The 16,576-nt window shown below is 40.4% G+C and overlaps 1 protein-coding gene across 1 annotated transcript in view; it reads right to left on the reverse strand.

Annotated features, from left to right (window-relative positions):
• The window catches only part of ST8SIA6 (ST8 alpha-N-acetyl-neuraminide alpha-2,8-sialyltransferase 6), a 175,580-nt gene extending 163,930 nt beyond the window's left edge, over positions 1-11,650 (reverse strand). Inside the window, exons 1-2 of the mRNA XM_090268022.1 lie at positions 11,553-11,650; positions 10,892-10,990 (exon numbers count right to left, since the gene is read on the reverse strand). Of these exons, the coding sequence (XP_090124148.1) occupies positions 10,892-10,990; positions 11,553-11,650 (197 nt within the window). The remainder of the gene's footprint in view (positions 1-10,891; positions 10,991-11,552) is intronic.
• Between the last annotated feature and the right edge of the window lie 4,926 nt (positions 11,651-16,576).

The following is a 16,576-nucleotide window of genomic DNA, read 5'->3' on the forward strand; positions in this document are numbered from 1 at the left end:
TGACTAAAGGAAGGTCTCTGTTTGTAGGAAGCAGAAGTCTTAGTGCCTTCTTGAAACTATAACAGTGGGTTTCATCATAGTCTTTATTATAACAGACACATGTTTGGTATTTTTACTTGTGTTACACAGACTCAATGCTCCCTGTAACTGGGTCTTTCAATCAGGAATGAAAAGTCTTGAATTAATTTCCAATATCAACATCCTTAAATAGGATGCCAGCTCCACTCCATTATGGTGATTTGAATGGGGGATTGCTTCAGATTCAGGATGCAATGTTCATGGCTATCACTAATAAGAAATAAAAACTTACTCAACAACTCCTGAAACCAAAGGAATACTGATTTTTAGTCACTCTTGTAATAATTTCTCAAATGTTAAACTTTGCTCCTAAGTCTTAGAGCTTCTCACAGACTCATAAGACATCTACAAAACCTCTGTGCACTCACTACTCTCTCTCCATGTTTCAGGTCTTTTCCTGGAGAACCATCCTCCCTTATTCCCACCTCAGTATTTCTTTGCTTGTGTGAGTAACAAACCTTTCTTTGGTTATACCAAAGCACCACTTTCATGACCTTCATAGGAAAATCTAACCTTAGGAGGGAGCTGCCCCATGATATGGTGGAGTTGTTAGAAAAGCCATCATAGAAGGTGTGAAGTGTTTATCTCATTGTGATTTTCTCCTAATGACTAATGATGTTAAACATTTCTTTCAAATGCTTATTAGCCATCTGTATGTCTTCTCTGGTGAAATGTCTCTTCAAATATTCTGCCCATTTTTAAATTAGGTTTTCTTATTATTATTGAGTTCATTGTAAGAGTTCATATATATCCTGTATACAACTATTTTACTGTTATATGTTTTTCAAATATTTTCTCCCAAGCTATGGTTTATATTTTTATATTCTTAGGTATGTATGCAGTAGCACAAAAGTTTTTAATTTTAATAAAATATTAATTTATCATTTTTTCCTGTGTTGATTATATTTTTAGTGTTGTTTCTTTTTACCTAATCCAAATCCATGAAAATTTCTGTTTTCTTCCATAGGGTTTATGGAATATTACAGTTTAAAATGATATATTGGAGAGTTCTAGTATTTTTATAATAACTAAAAAGGTAATGAAAATTATTTTATAATAATTTAAAAAGCACCAGTTATGACTATAAAATTACCTTTAGAAATAATTATGCCCATAGATATGAATGTCCCTAATGACTGATTATCTACAGCATGTACGACGTATTCTTAGTACTTCATGAAACAAAATTAATTTTTGAACTATGAAAGTATAGACAAGATAGATGTAACTTCTTAAATGTGTACACATAAAGATACTACAGTGAAGAAACAAGATGGCGGAGGAGTAAGTGGAAGCTACACTAACCTCCTCCCAGAACTAGTCTGGATTTACAACTTAATTTTGGAGAAATCATCTGGAATAACCAACGGAACACTAGCTGGAGAGAAGTCTTATAACCACGGAGAGACAGAAAAGGCCACTACATCACAACTTGACCGGTAGGGAGTGCGGAGACGTGGAAGGGCTGGCTGGGCTCACACGGGTGGCAGCTGAAGAGACTGAGAAACAGCTCAGCAGCTGGGGGTTCCCCTTGAGAAGGACAGGGTCTAAACCCCCAGCTGGGCTTCCCGACCTAAAGCGACAGAGTGGAAAGTAAAATAGTAGCCAGCTGAGAAAAGCGAAAAGCCACAGGGTTTCTTGCTAGCCAGAGAGAAACAGCTGGAGAAAAAGAGCTCTTAAGTGGATCACATACAAAAATATTTTACCCCCATTTACCCTGGGCTCAAGCAGAGGGAAGGCAGAGAGGACTGGAGATGCTTGGGGAGAGTTTGGTGTGGTGGCTTTGAGGGGAGAGCTGGGGAAGTGGCCGGCCGGGTCCCAGTGCTGACTCATCCCCAGTACTGCAGGCAGACCATTCCCCTCCAAGTGGCGTCAGCCTGAGGTGAAGCAAAAGCCCTGCCTACAGGAATTAAGCTGCCACACCCACAGTCCTTAAACCTCACGGCTAATCACAGATTGAATAGATTAACTTGGCTGCCTAGGCCCAGACTGGTACAGGATCTGATGCCACCAGGGGCAGAGCCAGGAAGTGCAGATCATTCTAAGAAGCACCAACAAACAATAGCAGTCACAAAAATGGGGAGACAGAGAAACAACCCCCCATCAAAAGGAAAGGTAGAATCCCCAGAAAGAGTGCTAAATGAAATAGAGAGGAGCAAACTATCAGATATGGAATTCAAAACATGGATTATGGAGAAACTCAATGAGCTCAGTGGAAACTACAAAGAACTCCAGAAAAACTACAGGGAACTCCAGAAAACCTAAAAGGAACTTACTGAGAATTACACCAGCATGAAAAAAGATATGAAAGCTATCAATAAGAGCCAGGAGGAAATGAAGAATACGATCTCTGAATTAAAGAACACAATAGAAAGAATTAAAAGCAGGCTAGAGGAAGCAGAAGATCGGATCGGCGAGCTGGAGGACAACTTAGACAAAAACTCCCAGACAGTGCAACAAAATGAAAAAAGACTGAACAAGACTGAAGAGGTTCTAAGACAGCTGCAGGATAACATGAAACGTAATAATATCCGTATCATAGGAATTCCAGAAGGAGAAGAAGAGCAAGGGATAGAAAACCTCTTTGAAAAACTAATGACAGAAAACTTCCCTAACATGAGGAGAGAAAGAGTCACGCAAGTCCAGGAAGCACAGAGGGTCCCAATGAAGATGAACCCCAACAGGCCCACTTCAAGACACACCATAATTAAAATGGCAACATTCAAAGACAAAGAGAGAATCCTAAAAGCAGCAAGAGAGAAACAACTAATAACATACAAGGGAGCTCCAATAAGGCTATCATCAGATTTCTCAGCAGAAACACTACAAGCCAGAAGGGAATGGCAAACAATATTCCAAGGAATGAAAAAGAAAGGCCTACAACCAAGGATACTCTACCCAGCAAGGCTCTCATTCAAAATGGAAGGTGAAATAAGGAGTTTCCAAGACAAAAGAAGGCTAAAAGAATACATCTCCACCAAACCAGTATTGCAAGAGATGCTAAAGGGTCTGCTTTAAGAAGATGAAGAAACAGAGAGAGACAGAGAGGAACACGAGTACAAAGGGGGAAAAAGACAATGAATAAGTGCTGAAAGAAAGAAGGAACTTCTACCACTTGCAACAACATGGTTGGAAGTAGAGAGAATTATGCTTAGTGAAATAAGCCAGGCAACGAAAGAAAAATACCTTATGCTGTCACCTAATACAGGAAACTAATGAACAACACAAACAAATGAGCAAAATTGAACCAGAGGTATGTAAACAAGGAATAAACTAACAGTAACAAAGGGGGAGATGGGAGGGAGAGAAGGGGGTAAGAAGAGGAAGGGTCTAGTCAAAGAAAATGTATAAATGACCCATGGACATGGACAACTGGGTGGGGACTGAATGTGGGAGAAGGGGGGCAGGGTTCAGGGAAGCAAGAGGGGGGAAAAGTGCAACAACTGTAATGGAAAAACAAACAAAAAAATTTTTAGTGGGGGAAAAAAATGAAAATATAAAGAATAGAAATGCAAGTTCAGTGAATATTAGAAGGACAAGGATTTTCCTTCACACTGTATATTTTTCTCCCTATCTGATCCCTCCAGAGTTTGGCATTCTAAAGAAGTAAGTAATGACATAAGTTTCTTTGCGTAAAATTAATAAGACCAGTTGTTAATAGAGGTTGTTTTTTTTTTAACTAAGACTTTGACTGGAATGTCATGCCTAAAAGAGACATGCTTGGGCTTTGGTTGTTACCAAAAAGCTCTGAGGAACTGGGATTGACTTTCAAAGGTAATAGAAGTCCACGAGATAAAAGGCCTGGTACCTTGGATGGATGTGTGGTCCATGGCAATCTTTCCAGGGAAGGAATAAAAATTGTTTTCCTGAAAGATGGCTAGATGGGACCTTAAGGCACAATGAAAAACCAGAAGGACTTGGAAAAGATAGATGTTTACAGGCAAGGCTGAATGCCAGTTATGTGGTTCTGCTTCTGTGCCTTGAAGGGCAGACTGAAGGTCACCCTAAATGTTCCTTGTGTAAGTGCCAGCAAAGCAGAAATAAAGATCATAAGTGATCATTTTCTGCTCTTGTGTTTATGCAAATGAACAGGATAAATTAAAAATGGACTTAATGCAGTCCCTTTAATGACAAGGAGGGTAATCTTAGGGAGAAAAATCGCGATTCAAGGAGAATCACAATGCTCAGTGGTAGACTATAAAGTAGTGCAGCTAACCGCCTTTAAAGTTTCTTTTCATTTAAAATTTGTTTTCATTTGAAAGTTAAACTATGTCTGTGGCATTATTAAAGATGTTTAATTTACAGGCAAGAAGAATGTCAGATGCCTTGCAACTGGATGTCTTTCCAATAACACAGTCCTACAGATTTAGAGACTTGTTTGTGGGTTATGTTACATAAATTAACGTGTGTTTTCTGTTTTCAAAGGGCATAAGTCTATGATATCATTACCTGAGTGATTGTCTGTATGTATAGGCCTCACTTAATCCTGTCTGCATTGCTGCCTCCTGAGACTCAATGGTTTGGCTGAACTAAGTGGCTGGGTTGGTGAAGAATGGGGTGGTCTGTGGGCTTCACTTTAAAACTGGTTTCTCTTTTCTGTCCTAAAGGCTTGGACAGAAAGAGCCCAGAGGCCTGAGAGGGGGGAAACCTAAATATTTCCCTCAGCCCAAACTAAGTATAATGGGCAAAAGGGTTTTGGACAGGTGAGATGTACCTGGCACACTTTCCTCCAAAGAAGTCCTTCTTTTCCCTAATGTGGGACATTGAAAAATTAATCCCTGCCTTTTGTCATCTAGTGGTTATGGATTGAATGATGTCCTTTAACCCTGTTGCCAAATCTGTTGCCTCCAGAATACAACAAGGATGCCAGCCTGTTAAATCAAGCATGCAGTTGTCCGGAGACAGCCAACCAACATGGAGTCTGCACAATCCTTCCCCATGTGGGAAGACCACCCTCCCCTCCACACCCCTACTCTTATTAGGGATTTCTGGACCCAAGGGTAGGTAGGATGACATCCATGTCCAGCTTGAAGCAGCTAGAGGAGCTCGAGACCTTCGCCCGTTGTCCTTTATAAGATTATAAAGGGTCTTAAGTCTGAGAGGGAGGGATTATTATTTTTTATTGTTAAAATAATTAATTAATTAATTAATTTTTAAAAAGAAGAAGAAGAATATATGAAAGGGTGAGGCAGGAGAGCTTGTATGTACGACCCACGGGCATGGACTTGGGGGTGGGGATTGTTGGGGAAGGGGGGTGCTGGGCAGAGGGGAGCAAAGGGAAAAAAATTGGAACTATTGTAACAATATAATAAATAAAATATACTTAAAAAAAAGATACTACAGCAATTACCATCTTCTTAATGGCAAAAAAAAAGTTATAAAATAAGTCATCAGCGTGCAAGAACATTTTCCTCAAGTTTGTCATTGGCCTCAGTGGTTCTATAAAGAGCTTCCGTTTCTGCCCAAATGAGAGGCTGTAGAACATCTGCAATCCTAAACCACAGAGCAGCTAAGCCTAGTGGCTCTAAAAAGAATTGCTGTACCTGGCAGATGGAAACAATTTTTTTTCTTCTCTTCATATACTTCCCACTGTGCCCAAGCCTCTTTCTCACTATTTCCTGTTAGGACATAATCTCACAAAATGTTCATGATTCTCTATAACTGCCCCCCAAAATCTTATTCCTCCCACCAGGCAAGCAGGCTTTTCTTTGTTTCAAATTCATCCCAATGCCTGTTGGCTCAAGGAAAATGTCTACTAAGGGCACAGTAAATTAATACACAAGGCCAGACCTCATTAAGGCAAACTAGATTTATGTTTCAATGGACCCACCTTCAAGTTTGTATGGGTGTGTGAATGGTACTGTCTGTCTGCTAACTGTTGCCTCTCAAGTCATAAAAAGAAACACCCAGCCTCTTTGTGAAGAGAGGCCCTATAATGAAAGTAGTGGAGTCATATGAGCGTAACAGAAAAGAAAATTCCACCTCAGACAGAGTGAGTCGTGCTAATCAGACACCATTTTTTCATGAACTCCTATCTCTTCACCCACTTACCCCACAAAGCAAAGGAAAGAGCAGAACATTTCTTCCTGTTCATCCTGGCTTTTCTGTCCATTTGGCAACTGGTCCACAGAAGCCCGGCAGTGACTGCAGTCCCCATCCTGAAGCCCTGACCCAGGGTCAGGTGGCCGCAGCTCTCACCACAGCAGACCAGCTAGAGATGGGACATTGGCACCACAGAACAAAGGGATGGAACATGACAGTCTGGAAAGCGCCAGTGAAGCCCATTTCCCAGCAGGGAACATGAGGAGACTGAGCCCAGAGCAGAAACGAACTCCCTCTAAACGTTGAAAGAGAGGGGCGGCAATTAAGGCACAGGTAGGAAGTAGGAAAAGAGGCAGAATGCAAGATTTAAAGCCTCATTTCAAATTATTTCAGGAACCAGATGTGAGTCAACTTTCAAGCAGTTGAATTTTTAACATCAGGATGTGTATAGTATCAATATTTCTAAAAGCAAGAAGTAAAAATACCAGAGTGAATTCTATCATCATCAAAAGTAAAATTCAATAGCCTTCATCAATCTGGAGGGTGGGGGGAGAAGAAAGGGAAAAGATGGTAAAAGTCAGCTGTTCCAGAGTTCTGTTCAAGCTCAGTTCACACTCATCTTGAATGTTCTGAAGTTCATAGTTATGATCCCAATGTGAACATAGACAGCAGAAAAATGTCATATAAAACATTACAACCTCTACTATAAGATAGCAGAGAGTAATCAGTGCCCAATTCTCTCTTTTCCAGGCTACATTCTTACAAAAGTACACAAATCTACACAAAATAACAACCTCACATAGCTGCTTCTGGAGTCAGTTAGATTTGGGGAAGAAATACTGTTAACAAGAAGGCATTTGGAACCACATGGAGCTGATGTCAACTTTTACCTCTGATACACAGCAGGTCAAGGGAGAAAAAAATAGAGAGGCTTTGATCTTCCTCCCACTGTCTACCTTCCTCTAAGTAGAGAGCCTGCCCAACCAGAAAATCAGGTGGCTACTCCCACACAGGAAGGACTTGCATCCTGAGGCTGTGTGGGTGCCCCTGGCTCACTCACTGTGTTCTGTCTATACCCTCGTGGGATTAGACCCCTATTATATATAAAGCAACCCTAAAGGAATAGAAGGGAAATAAGTCATTGCCCCCTGGGACATGAAAGGCATAGGCAGATATGGGGAAAACCGCAGGACCCCAGTCCTCTCTGGATTTCAGGTGACATTGGTCATACACCATTCCTGGCAGCAGAGAAATCCAGGTTTATTAGCATCACCCATGAATAGATGTGGTTTCTGACAGTCGTGAGATCAAGACATGGGAGCAGGAGATAGCTTTGAGGTCTAAGTATTGAAAAGCTCAAATGCCATAGACACAGAAAACAGTATGGTGATTACCAGAGGGAAAGAGGGATGGAGGGAGATAAAAGAGGGTAAAGGGGGGATAAATGGTGACAGAAGGAGACTTGACTTCAGGTGGTGAACACATAATACAATATACAGATGATGGATTATAGAATTATACACCTGAAACCTATATAATTTTATTAACCAATATTACCACAATAAATTCAATACAAATAAATAAATAAATGAAAACTCAAATGAGTAAATTTTGTTACCTGTATTTACCACATTTTTTAAAACTCTAGTAAGTTTTATGTTATATGTATTTTACCACAGTGTTTTTAATTCAAATTTTTAAAAAACAGACACCTGTTTAAGGGCTATATGGTTCAGCCTCTCATGTGGTTTATTCTCCAAGAAGGGAAATTGCTTCCTAGTAGCAACCACAAGAAGTGCTAAAATGTCCTATCTGAAAGCAGGAGGCCAGAGCTGAGGCCTCCTCATCTGGGGAACTCTAGATTAAAAATAAGCCAAAAAAGCTCTAAAAAAAGTCTTGGCCAGTGTGGCTCAGTTGGTCAAGGCACTTACCTAGGTCTCAGGGTCAGTCCCTGTTTGGGGCTTGTAAGGTAGGCAACCAATCAACGTTCTTTCTGTCTCTCCCTTCCTCTCCTCACCCCCTCTCATATCATAAACATATCCTTGGGTGAGGATTAAAAATAATAATAATAAAAGCAAGCCCCCCAAAATTATAAAACTTAATTTTAAAGATTTTATAACTTAAGGGGAGAATATTGTTCTTCAGCTATGGAGAAAAATGCTACTTTTGAAAAGTATGTACTATAACAAACAGAAAAAAAACCTTCAGAAAGCATTTGCTTCACATTCTCAAGAAAATATCAAGAAATGGAAGGTGAGATTTAAAAGATTGCTTAGGTGCTAAGATGTAAACTGATGTGATGGGGTACAGGCTAAAAACTGGAAAAAAAACTGTAAAAGATAAAAATGTAATAGATTTACTGTTTTAGATAGGGCAAAACAGAGAGTTGATACTACAGGAAAATAATTCAGTAATGTGGAGAACAAATTTGAGAGGCCATTCCAGAGGGCAAAAGGAAAAGAACAAATTAAGAAATTATCAGCAGATGAGCAGAAAAAACAACTATGGGGCATTTACACAATGGAATACTACTAAGCTGTTAAAAAAAAGAAAATTTTACCCTTTGCAGCAGTATGGATGGACCTGAAGAGCATTACGATCAGTGAATAAGTCAGTCAGAGAAAGACAAATACCATATGACTTCACTCATATGTGGAATCTAATGAACAAACTGAACTAACAAGCAAAATAGAGACAGACTCATAGATAAAATGTGATGACAGCTATTGGGGTCAGGGTTTAGGGGGTGGAGAAGTCAAGCATAAAGGACAAAAGACTCATGGACATAGACAACAGTTTGGTGATTGAGGTGGGAGGGGAGTATAAGGGGGTTAAATGGTAATGAAAAAATACAATAAAAATTTTTTTAAGAAATTATAATTTCTTTATATAACCAAGTAGTATAGATTACATAAATAACTAAAATCATATTTGATAAAAGAGAGGTAAAATAGGTCAAAAGATAGGTTTTAAAAAACACAACAGAATAATATAAATTTTAAAATCTTAATTAAAATGGACCATATTCAGGAAAAATAACAAAAATTACCTATACTAGCTCAAGAAGTATCCAACTAGAAGAGAAGTACGACAAAAGAAGCTGAAAAATTCATCAAAGAATTACCTCCAGAAAGGCCTAGGACCATATAATTTAGTTAGTATATTCTTCAGAGTTTCCCCAGGGGGCAACCCCAGAAAGTGCGACAAACAGTACCAAGACTTGGAAAAAGATGGAACGCTCCCTGTTAATTGGAAAGTTAGGGTACCTATAGTACACAACCCTGCATAAAATAAAAGTATAGGCCAACATTTTTCTCAAAAGCTTTGTTACTCCAGGATTTCTTAGTGCTTCTAATATGCTGTGCAATTCCAATGGGAGGGTTGTGGGAGGCAGTGTTGTTCCAGCACTTTAAGGTTTCTTTCAGGCTTCCCAGACTCTTCTTATGACCAAGCAGGAGCCACGCAGGACCCTTGAATCTTTCAGTCAGAAGATTAAGATGACCCCAGAGCCAAGAATATATAGAAGAATACATAGAAGAAAACAGATTCACAAGAGACAAATAGAGGAAAAGAAAAGGAAAAGAAAAATATATTGCAATATACAAACTTGCAATAATAATAACAATACTGAGGCACGAAGCACATTCTGATGGTAAAATGTAATTTGATTCACCTCTTCTAGGAAGCAATTGGCCATATGTATTTAGAACCTAAAATACACTCACTCTTTGACCTAATAATCCAACTTCTAATAGTTCATCCTGGAGAACTGATTTAATATGAATATTTATATACAAGAATGTACTTAATAGAATTATTAATAGCAAACAAAGCAACACAGAAACAAATCAGGAAACAACACAAATATCTCAAACTGGACAGTTCAATGGATTATGGCACATTTATATGACAAATTATGCAACAATCAAAAGCAATGTTTTTGGAAAAAAATTAATGATATATATGAGTGTGTGTTTAATTGTTTAGGATAAAAGGCAGAACATAAACTGCAAAGTATAGTCTTAAGTATATATTTAAAGTATATGTATACAGGAAAAACTACTGTAAGAATATAGACCAAAAACTTAATATGATCTCTGGGTGGTGGGACTCTGAGTGAATATTATTTTTATACATTTCTCATATTATCTAACTTTCTGCACCAAGCATGTATTACTTTTATAATTAGAAAATTATAAAAACCAAATAATCATTGCAAATGGATAAAATACTCATGTGAGTGAAAGAGAACAGTTTTAAGTCTCCATTCACTAAGGACAAAAACATTCTCATCTAGATGTGACTCTTACATAGGTGCACTTTAAAGCATAAAGACAGACAGCAAACCAACCAAATCCCTCAGTAAAGACAAGCTGATCTGCTTCTCCCAAGGGTTTTCATGAGCTAGAGGGGGACTGAGCACCCATTTTTTAAAGTGCAGCTGCTTTCGGATATCCCTTGGTTCCAAGCACCACAAGAACAGCCTTTACAGTGAAGATTGAGAAAGTGAAGAGTTACACTCTCAAGTGTGCACACATCTCTCTTTCTCTCTCTCTCTCTCTCTCTCTCTCTCTCTCTCTCTCTCTCTCTCTCTCTCTCTCTCTCTCTCTCTCTCTCTCTCTCTCTCTCTCTCTCTCTCTCTCGCTCACACACACACACACACACACACACACACAAAGATTCACTCAATCGTGTCATCCTAGCCAGGCAACTCAAAGCGAGTCCTGCTGATGCAGCCACGCCCCATCCTCCCGCACAGCACCGCAGGTACCTGTTTGTGGCGTGAGGAAGCTGGGTCTCCGAGCTCCTGGGAGTCCTCAGTGCTGCGGGGGTGCTGTGGGTGGCCTCCCTGCTTTCCTCCACCATAAGCCTGCACAGCCAGAAAAAAAAACTAAGTTGTTACACCTCGTGGGGAACAGTTCACGGGCAGGCTGCGCACCGCACTCGCTGCCTGGCCGGGACCTCCCTGCGCGCCCTGGCTCCCAGGGGGGCGGCTCCCGAACCCCGGCTTCTAAAGAGGCTCAGTGCAGGAAGAAAGGGAAAGCACACACTGGCGTGGAAAGCCCAGAACACTGATGTGGAGCCCGACGGCAGGGTTTTCCCTCGCCCAGACCGATGCACGCTGGGGTCCTCACAACACACACCGGCCCCTTTCCGCTCCAGTCAGTGCCCACGTGGTCCAAGTGTCGCCCCTCTGGTACCACCCCCCAACCCGCCCGCCTCATTCAGCCCAGCCTCCTGGACTCCCGCACCCACCTCACCCTCAGGCCACCGCTGGCCCTCGGCTTGTCCTCACAGCCACCAAAAGTGTGCGCTGCCCAAGTCAAGCGGATCGGCGGCTGGGGCCCCGAGAGCGCACAGCAGGGCGCATGGTTGGGTGCTCGGTGGGGTGCGCGGAACCCGCGGTCCCCAGAGCACGGCGGGTGGGTTACCTTGGGCGAGCGGGCGAGTCGGTCGAGCCCCAGAGCAGGCGCAGCAGCAGCAGCAGCAGACTGGCGAACAGGGCGAGCAGCGCGCCCCCCGGCCGCATCCTGAGCCACCGGTGCGGCCGCCGCCGCCGCTGCCCCGGCGACACATAGCTCGGGCGGCCCCGACTCGCGGCTCCTGCCGCGGCCGCCGCAGCCACGCACACCTCCAGTGTTCACGGGCTCGGGGAGAGGAGACAACAGTGCTCAGCGCAGCGGCACTCTAGGGCGCCCCTGGCCCAGCCGGCACTGTCTTTGGGGGCCAACGGAGACGCCGCGTCCCGGCTCTCCCACTTCTTCCCCCACGGCCCAGGACCGCCAAGCTCAGCGCTCGGGTGGCAGTGACGATTCGCCAAGCTCGTTTCCTCGCCTCCCAGAGGCGCTCGGAGCTGCTGCGGGCTCTGGTCGCTGCTGCTGCCGCCACCGCCGCCGCCGCCGCGCGGGGTCACCTGAAGGTTGGGGCGCAGGAGCTCGACTCCGTGCTGATTTGGCTTCAACTTTTCTGTGCCCTCACCTGCTCCTGAGTGACCGCTTGCTTTTCCCCAAAGCCCACGCAGCCCACCCAAGCGCACCACGACTCCGCCTTCGTCCCTGTGGTTTACAGTCAGTGCTTAGAGGGGCAGAAAAGGAGAAAAAAGGGGACTACTTAAAAAACTTCGAAAACTGTGTAGTCCCTCTGCTGGATCGTCCCACGCGTGAAGGCTGCCAAGAACTTGGCATTTGTTGGATAGATTCCGGCGCCAAATAGAAGAAGTATCCTCCCCTGGCTTAAACGCAGAATCAAAGGCACAGAGAGTCCATTTCTAGGGCAAGGCAGTCTAGCGGACCGCAAACTACTACTGCCCGAGGCCGGAATTTGGCCCCTGCCTGTTTTTGTGCTTTTATTGGAACATCTCCAAATCCATTCATTTATATTATCAATGCCTATATTACCTATGGCAGTGACAAAGTTATAGCCCACAAAGTTAAAAAAATTTTACTAGCTGTCCCTTTTCAGAAAAAGTTGCCAGACCCTTGATCTCCTCTGTTATTAGCATCTCATCTCTTAATTATCTAATTTATTGCAAGAGAGTGATCCGATGACAATGATATAGCCTGGCTCCCCAATTATTTATTGGGAAGTGTACTTCTCTTTCAGCCCTAAGCCATCCTGTCTAGTGTGTAGGCCACGGACTTCCCAAGCTCCCCCTTTGCAACCTCCCCAAGTTTTGCCCCTAACTCTGAACTCTTGAGGAACATCAATAAATCCCAAACCCCATAATATTTACATGGGGGCTTATTAGACTATTCAATCTACTTTTGTATAGATTTGAGATTTTTCTGAAACAACGTTGGACTCTACCATTTTGTCAGTGCCTTGATAAAGATACTTTGAAAGGCTTTAATGAGTTAACTTATCCAACGAACAAAAATATTCATATTTCAACTGGAGTCTCCTAGGGGCATACCTGAAAGACCTATGTGAGAGTGTCTGGGGGAGCAAGTAGGCCAGACAGCTCAATAAAGCTGTTACCAGCAATTTCATCACCATCATTCTCTTTTTACTAATTCTGAATTTGTTCTTATTAAAAATATTTATTTGAAAATATGCCAGAATTTTGCACATAGTAGTTGATCAATAAAGGTATGGTCAATGAATAAAACACCTCAGAACGAATGCTATTCTTAAAGAGAAAGGAGTAAAAAAATAAAAATAAATGTGACTGGGAAAAGCTCATTATTGCTGTTAAAATATATACAAATCACTAAAGAAAATGTTGCTATTTTTATGTAAAACTGATGTTTTTAGGGATCCAACTACTTATGTGAATATGGTATAATAAAGCAATGCTATGTTCAGTGCTAAAATAATAACATAATCCAACTCTACATGTTTAAAACTTTAAGCATTCTGTTAGATAAGTATGATACAGCACAATTATCTTAAAAATGAACAGTCTGGATTTGGAAGATAGTCTGAATGAAAAAGTTGTCTGGATTTGGAAGATAGTCTCAATTTTATTTCTCTTGGAGCAGAAAAAAATTGTGTAGAAAACTCACACTGAAGATGGTTTGCAGAAAAAGAAAAGGGAATTGTTATATTGCCCAGGAAGCAGCAATTTTATCTAATTTACTAAAGTTTAATATTTCAGCGCAGCTGGGATCAAGGCAACAACAGAAGAGTTGGCCTTGCACTGGGCTCCCTAAACACCCTTGCTGAAAATGAAGTAACTTTTTATCAAGCCAATGGCTATCAGTAGGGGACTCACAAAAGCCCATTTTAATTGGAAAACCAAGTGTAAATTTGCGATGGGAATTCTGAACTGAGTACTAAAATTTGACAGTAGGGAACTTTACCACAAGCTTTGAAATTAAAGACTTGGGTTGGTAAAATATGAATTATCTTGCTTATCCTTGAGAGATCAAAGAACTTGACAAAAGCATATTTCTTAAATATTATCAGCCATTGAACCAATACTGGAAAGCTGTACATTTGGTAACTTAGCATTTGCAGCTTTGACCAGCACCATAAAAATCTATGCCATGTAATAGATACTACTGAGGCTTAGAATGGACCCAGAGACTCACGCTGATGTGCAGAAGTCCAAATTGGTGCATAAACCTGCCTTACTCACCTACTCTGCCCAGCATTTGCCTCTCATTTTTTCTATATTATCAAGAATGCCCTCAGTTTTATAAAATAACTTTTAAAAATGATTGGGAGGTCCTGACATATAAAAATGTCCAAGTAATTAAAAATCTTCCTGGAAGTTGGGTTTCTCATTTTTAGTGTAAGATTTTAAATATCTCCATATGCATGGATTTGGGAATTCATGGAAAAGAATCAAGTGTCTACTATGTCTACTATATCTACTGGTATTCACCAGTGGGAATTCTCAGTGCAGGGAAAGAAGAAGTGCTGCCCCCCTCCCAAAAAAAAATTGATGCACATAAGAATCTTCCTTCATTTTGGGTGACATTTTTATCTTCCTATCTAGAAAGAATGGTTTCTGGTGTCTTCAGCTGCTTGATTGGTTTTAGTAATATTAGAGATTTGTGATGCCTGCAGGACAAAAGCACATTTATAAATATTAATTATTCCTGGGGGAGGAAATTCATGAGGATAGTATAACCAAGGCTACATATTTTTAATAAGTCATGGGATATAACTAAAAGTAAAAATAACTTCAAGAAATCAATAACCTTCTATGGGGGTATGTTTTCAAATATGTTTTATTCAAATTAGATTTTGCCCACTGCCAACTAAATATAAAAAATGGAAACAATTTTGTGTATAAAGTAGTTTTAATTTTAAAGATAGAATATCTAGGATGATATATAAATTCCAGATAGGACTTTATATATATATATATATATATATATATATATATATATATATATATATATATATATATGAAATCTAATTTGTAGTATAACTAAAATTACAAAACGAAAATAAGAATCATTGTTCACATAATAAAATAGATTTTTAATGTATAAAACATTCAAACTTCTAAAATTCCTTTCCCTGAAGTCTACTTAAAAGATCATAACAGGCCTTGGCCAGTGTGGCTCAGATGGTTGAGTATTGTTGGTAAACTGAAAGGTCACAGGTTCAGTTCCTGATCAGGATACATGCCGAGGTTGCAGGTTCAGTCCCAGCTGGGGCACTTACCAGGGACTACCAATCAATGTTTTTCTCCCTCTCTCTCTCCCTCTCTACCCCCTCTCTAAAATCAATAAACATGTCCTTGGATAAGGATTTTTTAAAAATCATAAAGGACCAAAGGCAAGAATGGAAACTATCCTGAAACTACAGAATGGCCAAGATCCCATGACACAAACTGCAAGAATGCCTGCTAAAGGAGAAGAATGCCAAGTTCAAGACACATCTCCCCAATTTGTGACCTTAGATTGGGGGAGGGGGGTGAAAAAGTTTGTGAAGACCTTACTAATAGGCAATTTGGAAGAGCAAAGTTTGGAAGTAGGCCAAAACAAAAAATGAGTAGTAAAAAATGTGTGTGGTCAGTGCTATAGAGGTAAAGGAGAGAGTGACCAATATTTCTATTTTCAGTGAATCCAGCTTTCTAGCCAGAGAAATAATGACCTAGAGATAGTACTAATCTTGAAGAGAGATGCTACAAAAGAAGTTTTTAGCCACTGATTAAAGACAATTTACCAAAGAAAAATGAACACCTACTCTATATATTTAATAAGCAAAAGACCCATGGACCATTGGTGTTTATACTGAATTGGCCCTCTCCTAGCATCTTCTGCCAAATTCCAGATTTTGCAAGACTGGACAGAGCTCCAATTGTTCAACAGATTGGAAGTTGGGGATTGTGTGTGCAGAGGTAATATACCCAAACCTGCCATATTTCTCTCCTCAGTTTTTCTTCCCCACCCTTTCTTTTCATATAATCTAAATGATAAGCAGATAAATAACTAAACAAAAAATAGCCAATAACAAGCCCTTAATGAAAAACTAAGTTTCAACAAGTAGGCAACTAAAAAGGAAGGATTGCCAAAGGTTTCATTCAACAACACTCCTGGCAAGTAATAGAAAGAAATAAGCATGACTGCTTTCAAAGGTGAGTAAACAGAAAAAAATACACAAACATTAAACAAAATATAAAATAAAAGTAAAGAAACATAACCAGTAAAAAGGCAAATGAAGAATATATGTTGGAACAAGAATTACTCCAGGAAACAGTAGAAAATTTAAGCAAGAATCACATCCTATTCCCCAGGAAATTAAATATAATATTGTATAATCATATGACAGAAGAACCCAAAGGAGAAATCAGAACTGTAAGAAGAGGTAGCAAAGCAATATGATGAAGTATGCTCACAACAGTAAAAAAAAAAAAAAAAGAAAGAAAGAAAAAACAAACAACAAAAATAACAAAAAAAAATTGCAGAACTTGGAACTACCTAAGAAGCCTGGGAATCAGAATTTAGAGGGCTAAAATTTAAATCAGTGTCATAGAGATTAGGATCATGAAAATTGC

Source organism: Furipterus horrens, unplaced genomic scaffold (genome assembly GCF_987537825.1).
Source record: "Furipterus horrens unplaced genomic scaffold, mFurHor1.1.pri manual_scaffold_2, whole genome shotgun sequence".
Lineage (NCBI taxonomy): Eukaryota > Metazoa > Chordata > Mammalia > Chiroptera > Furipteridae > Furipterus > Furipterus horrens.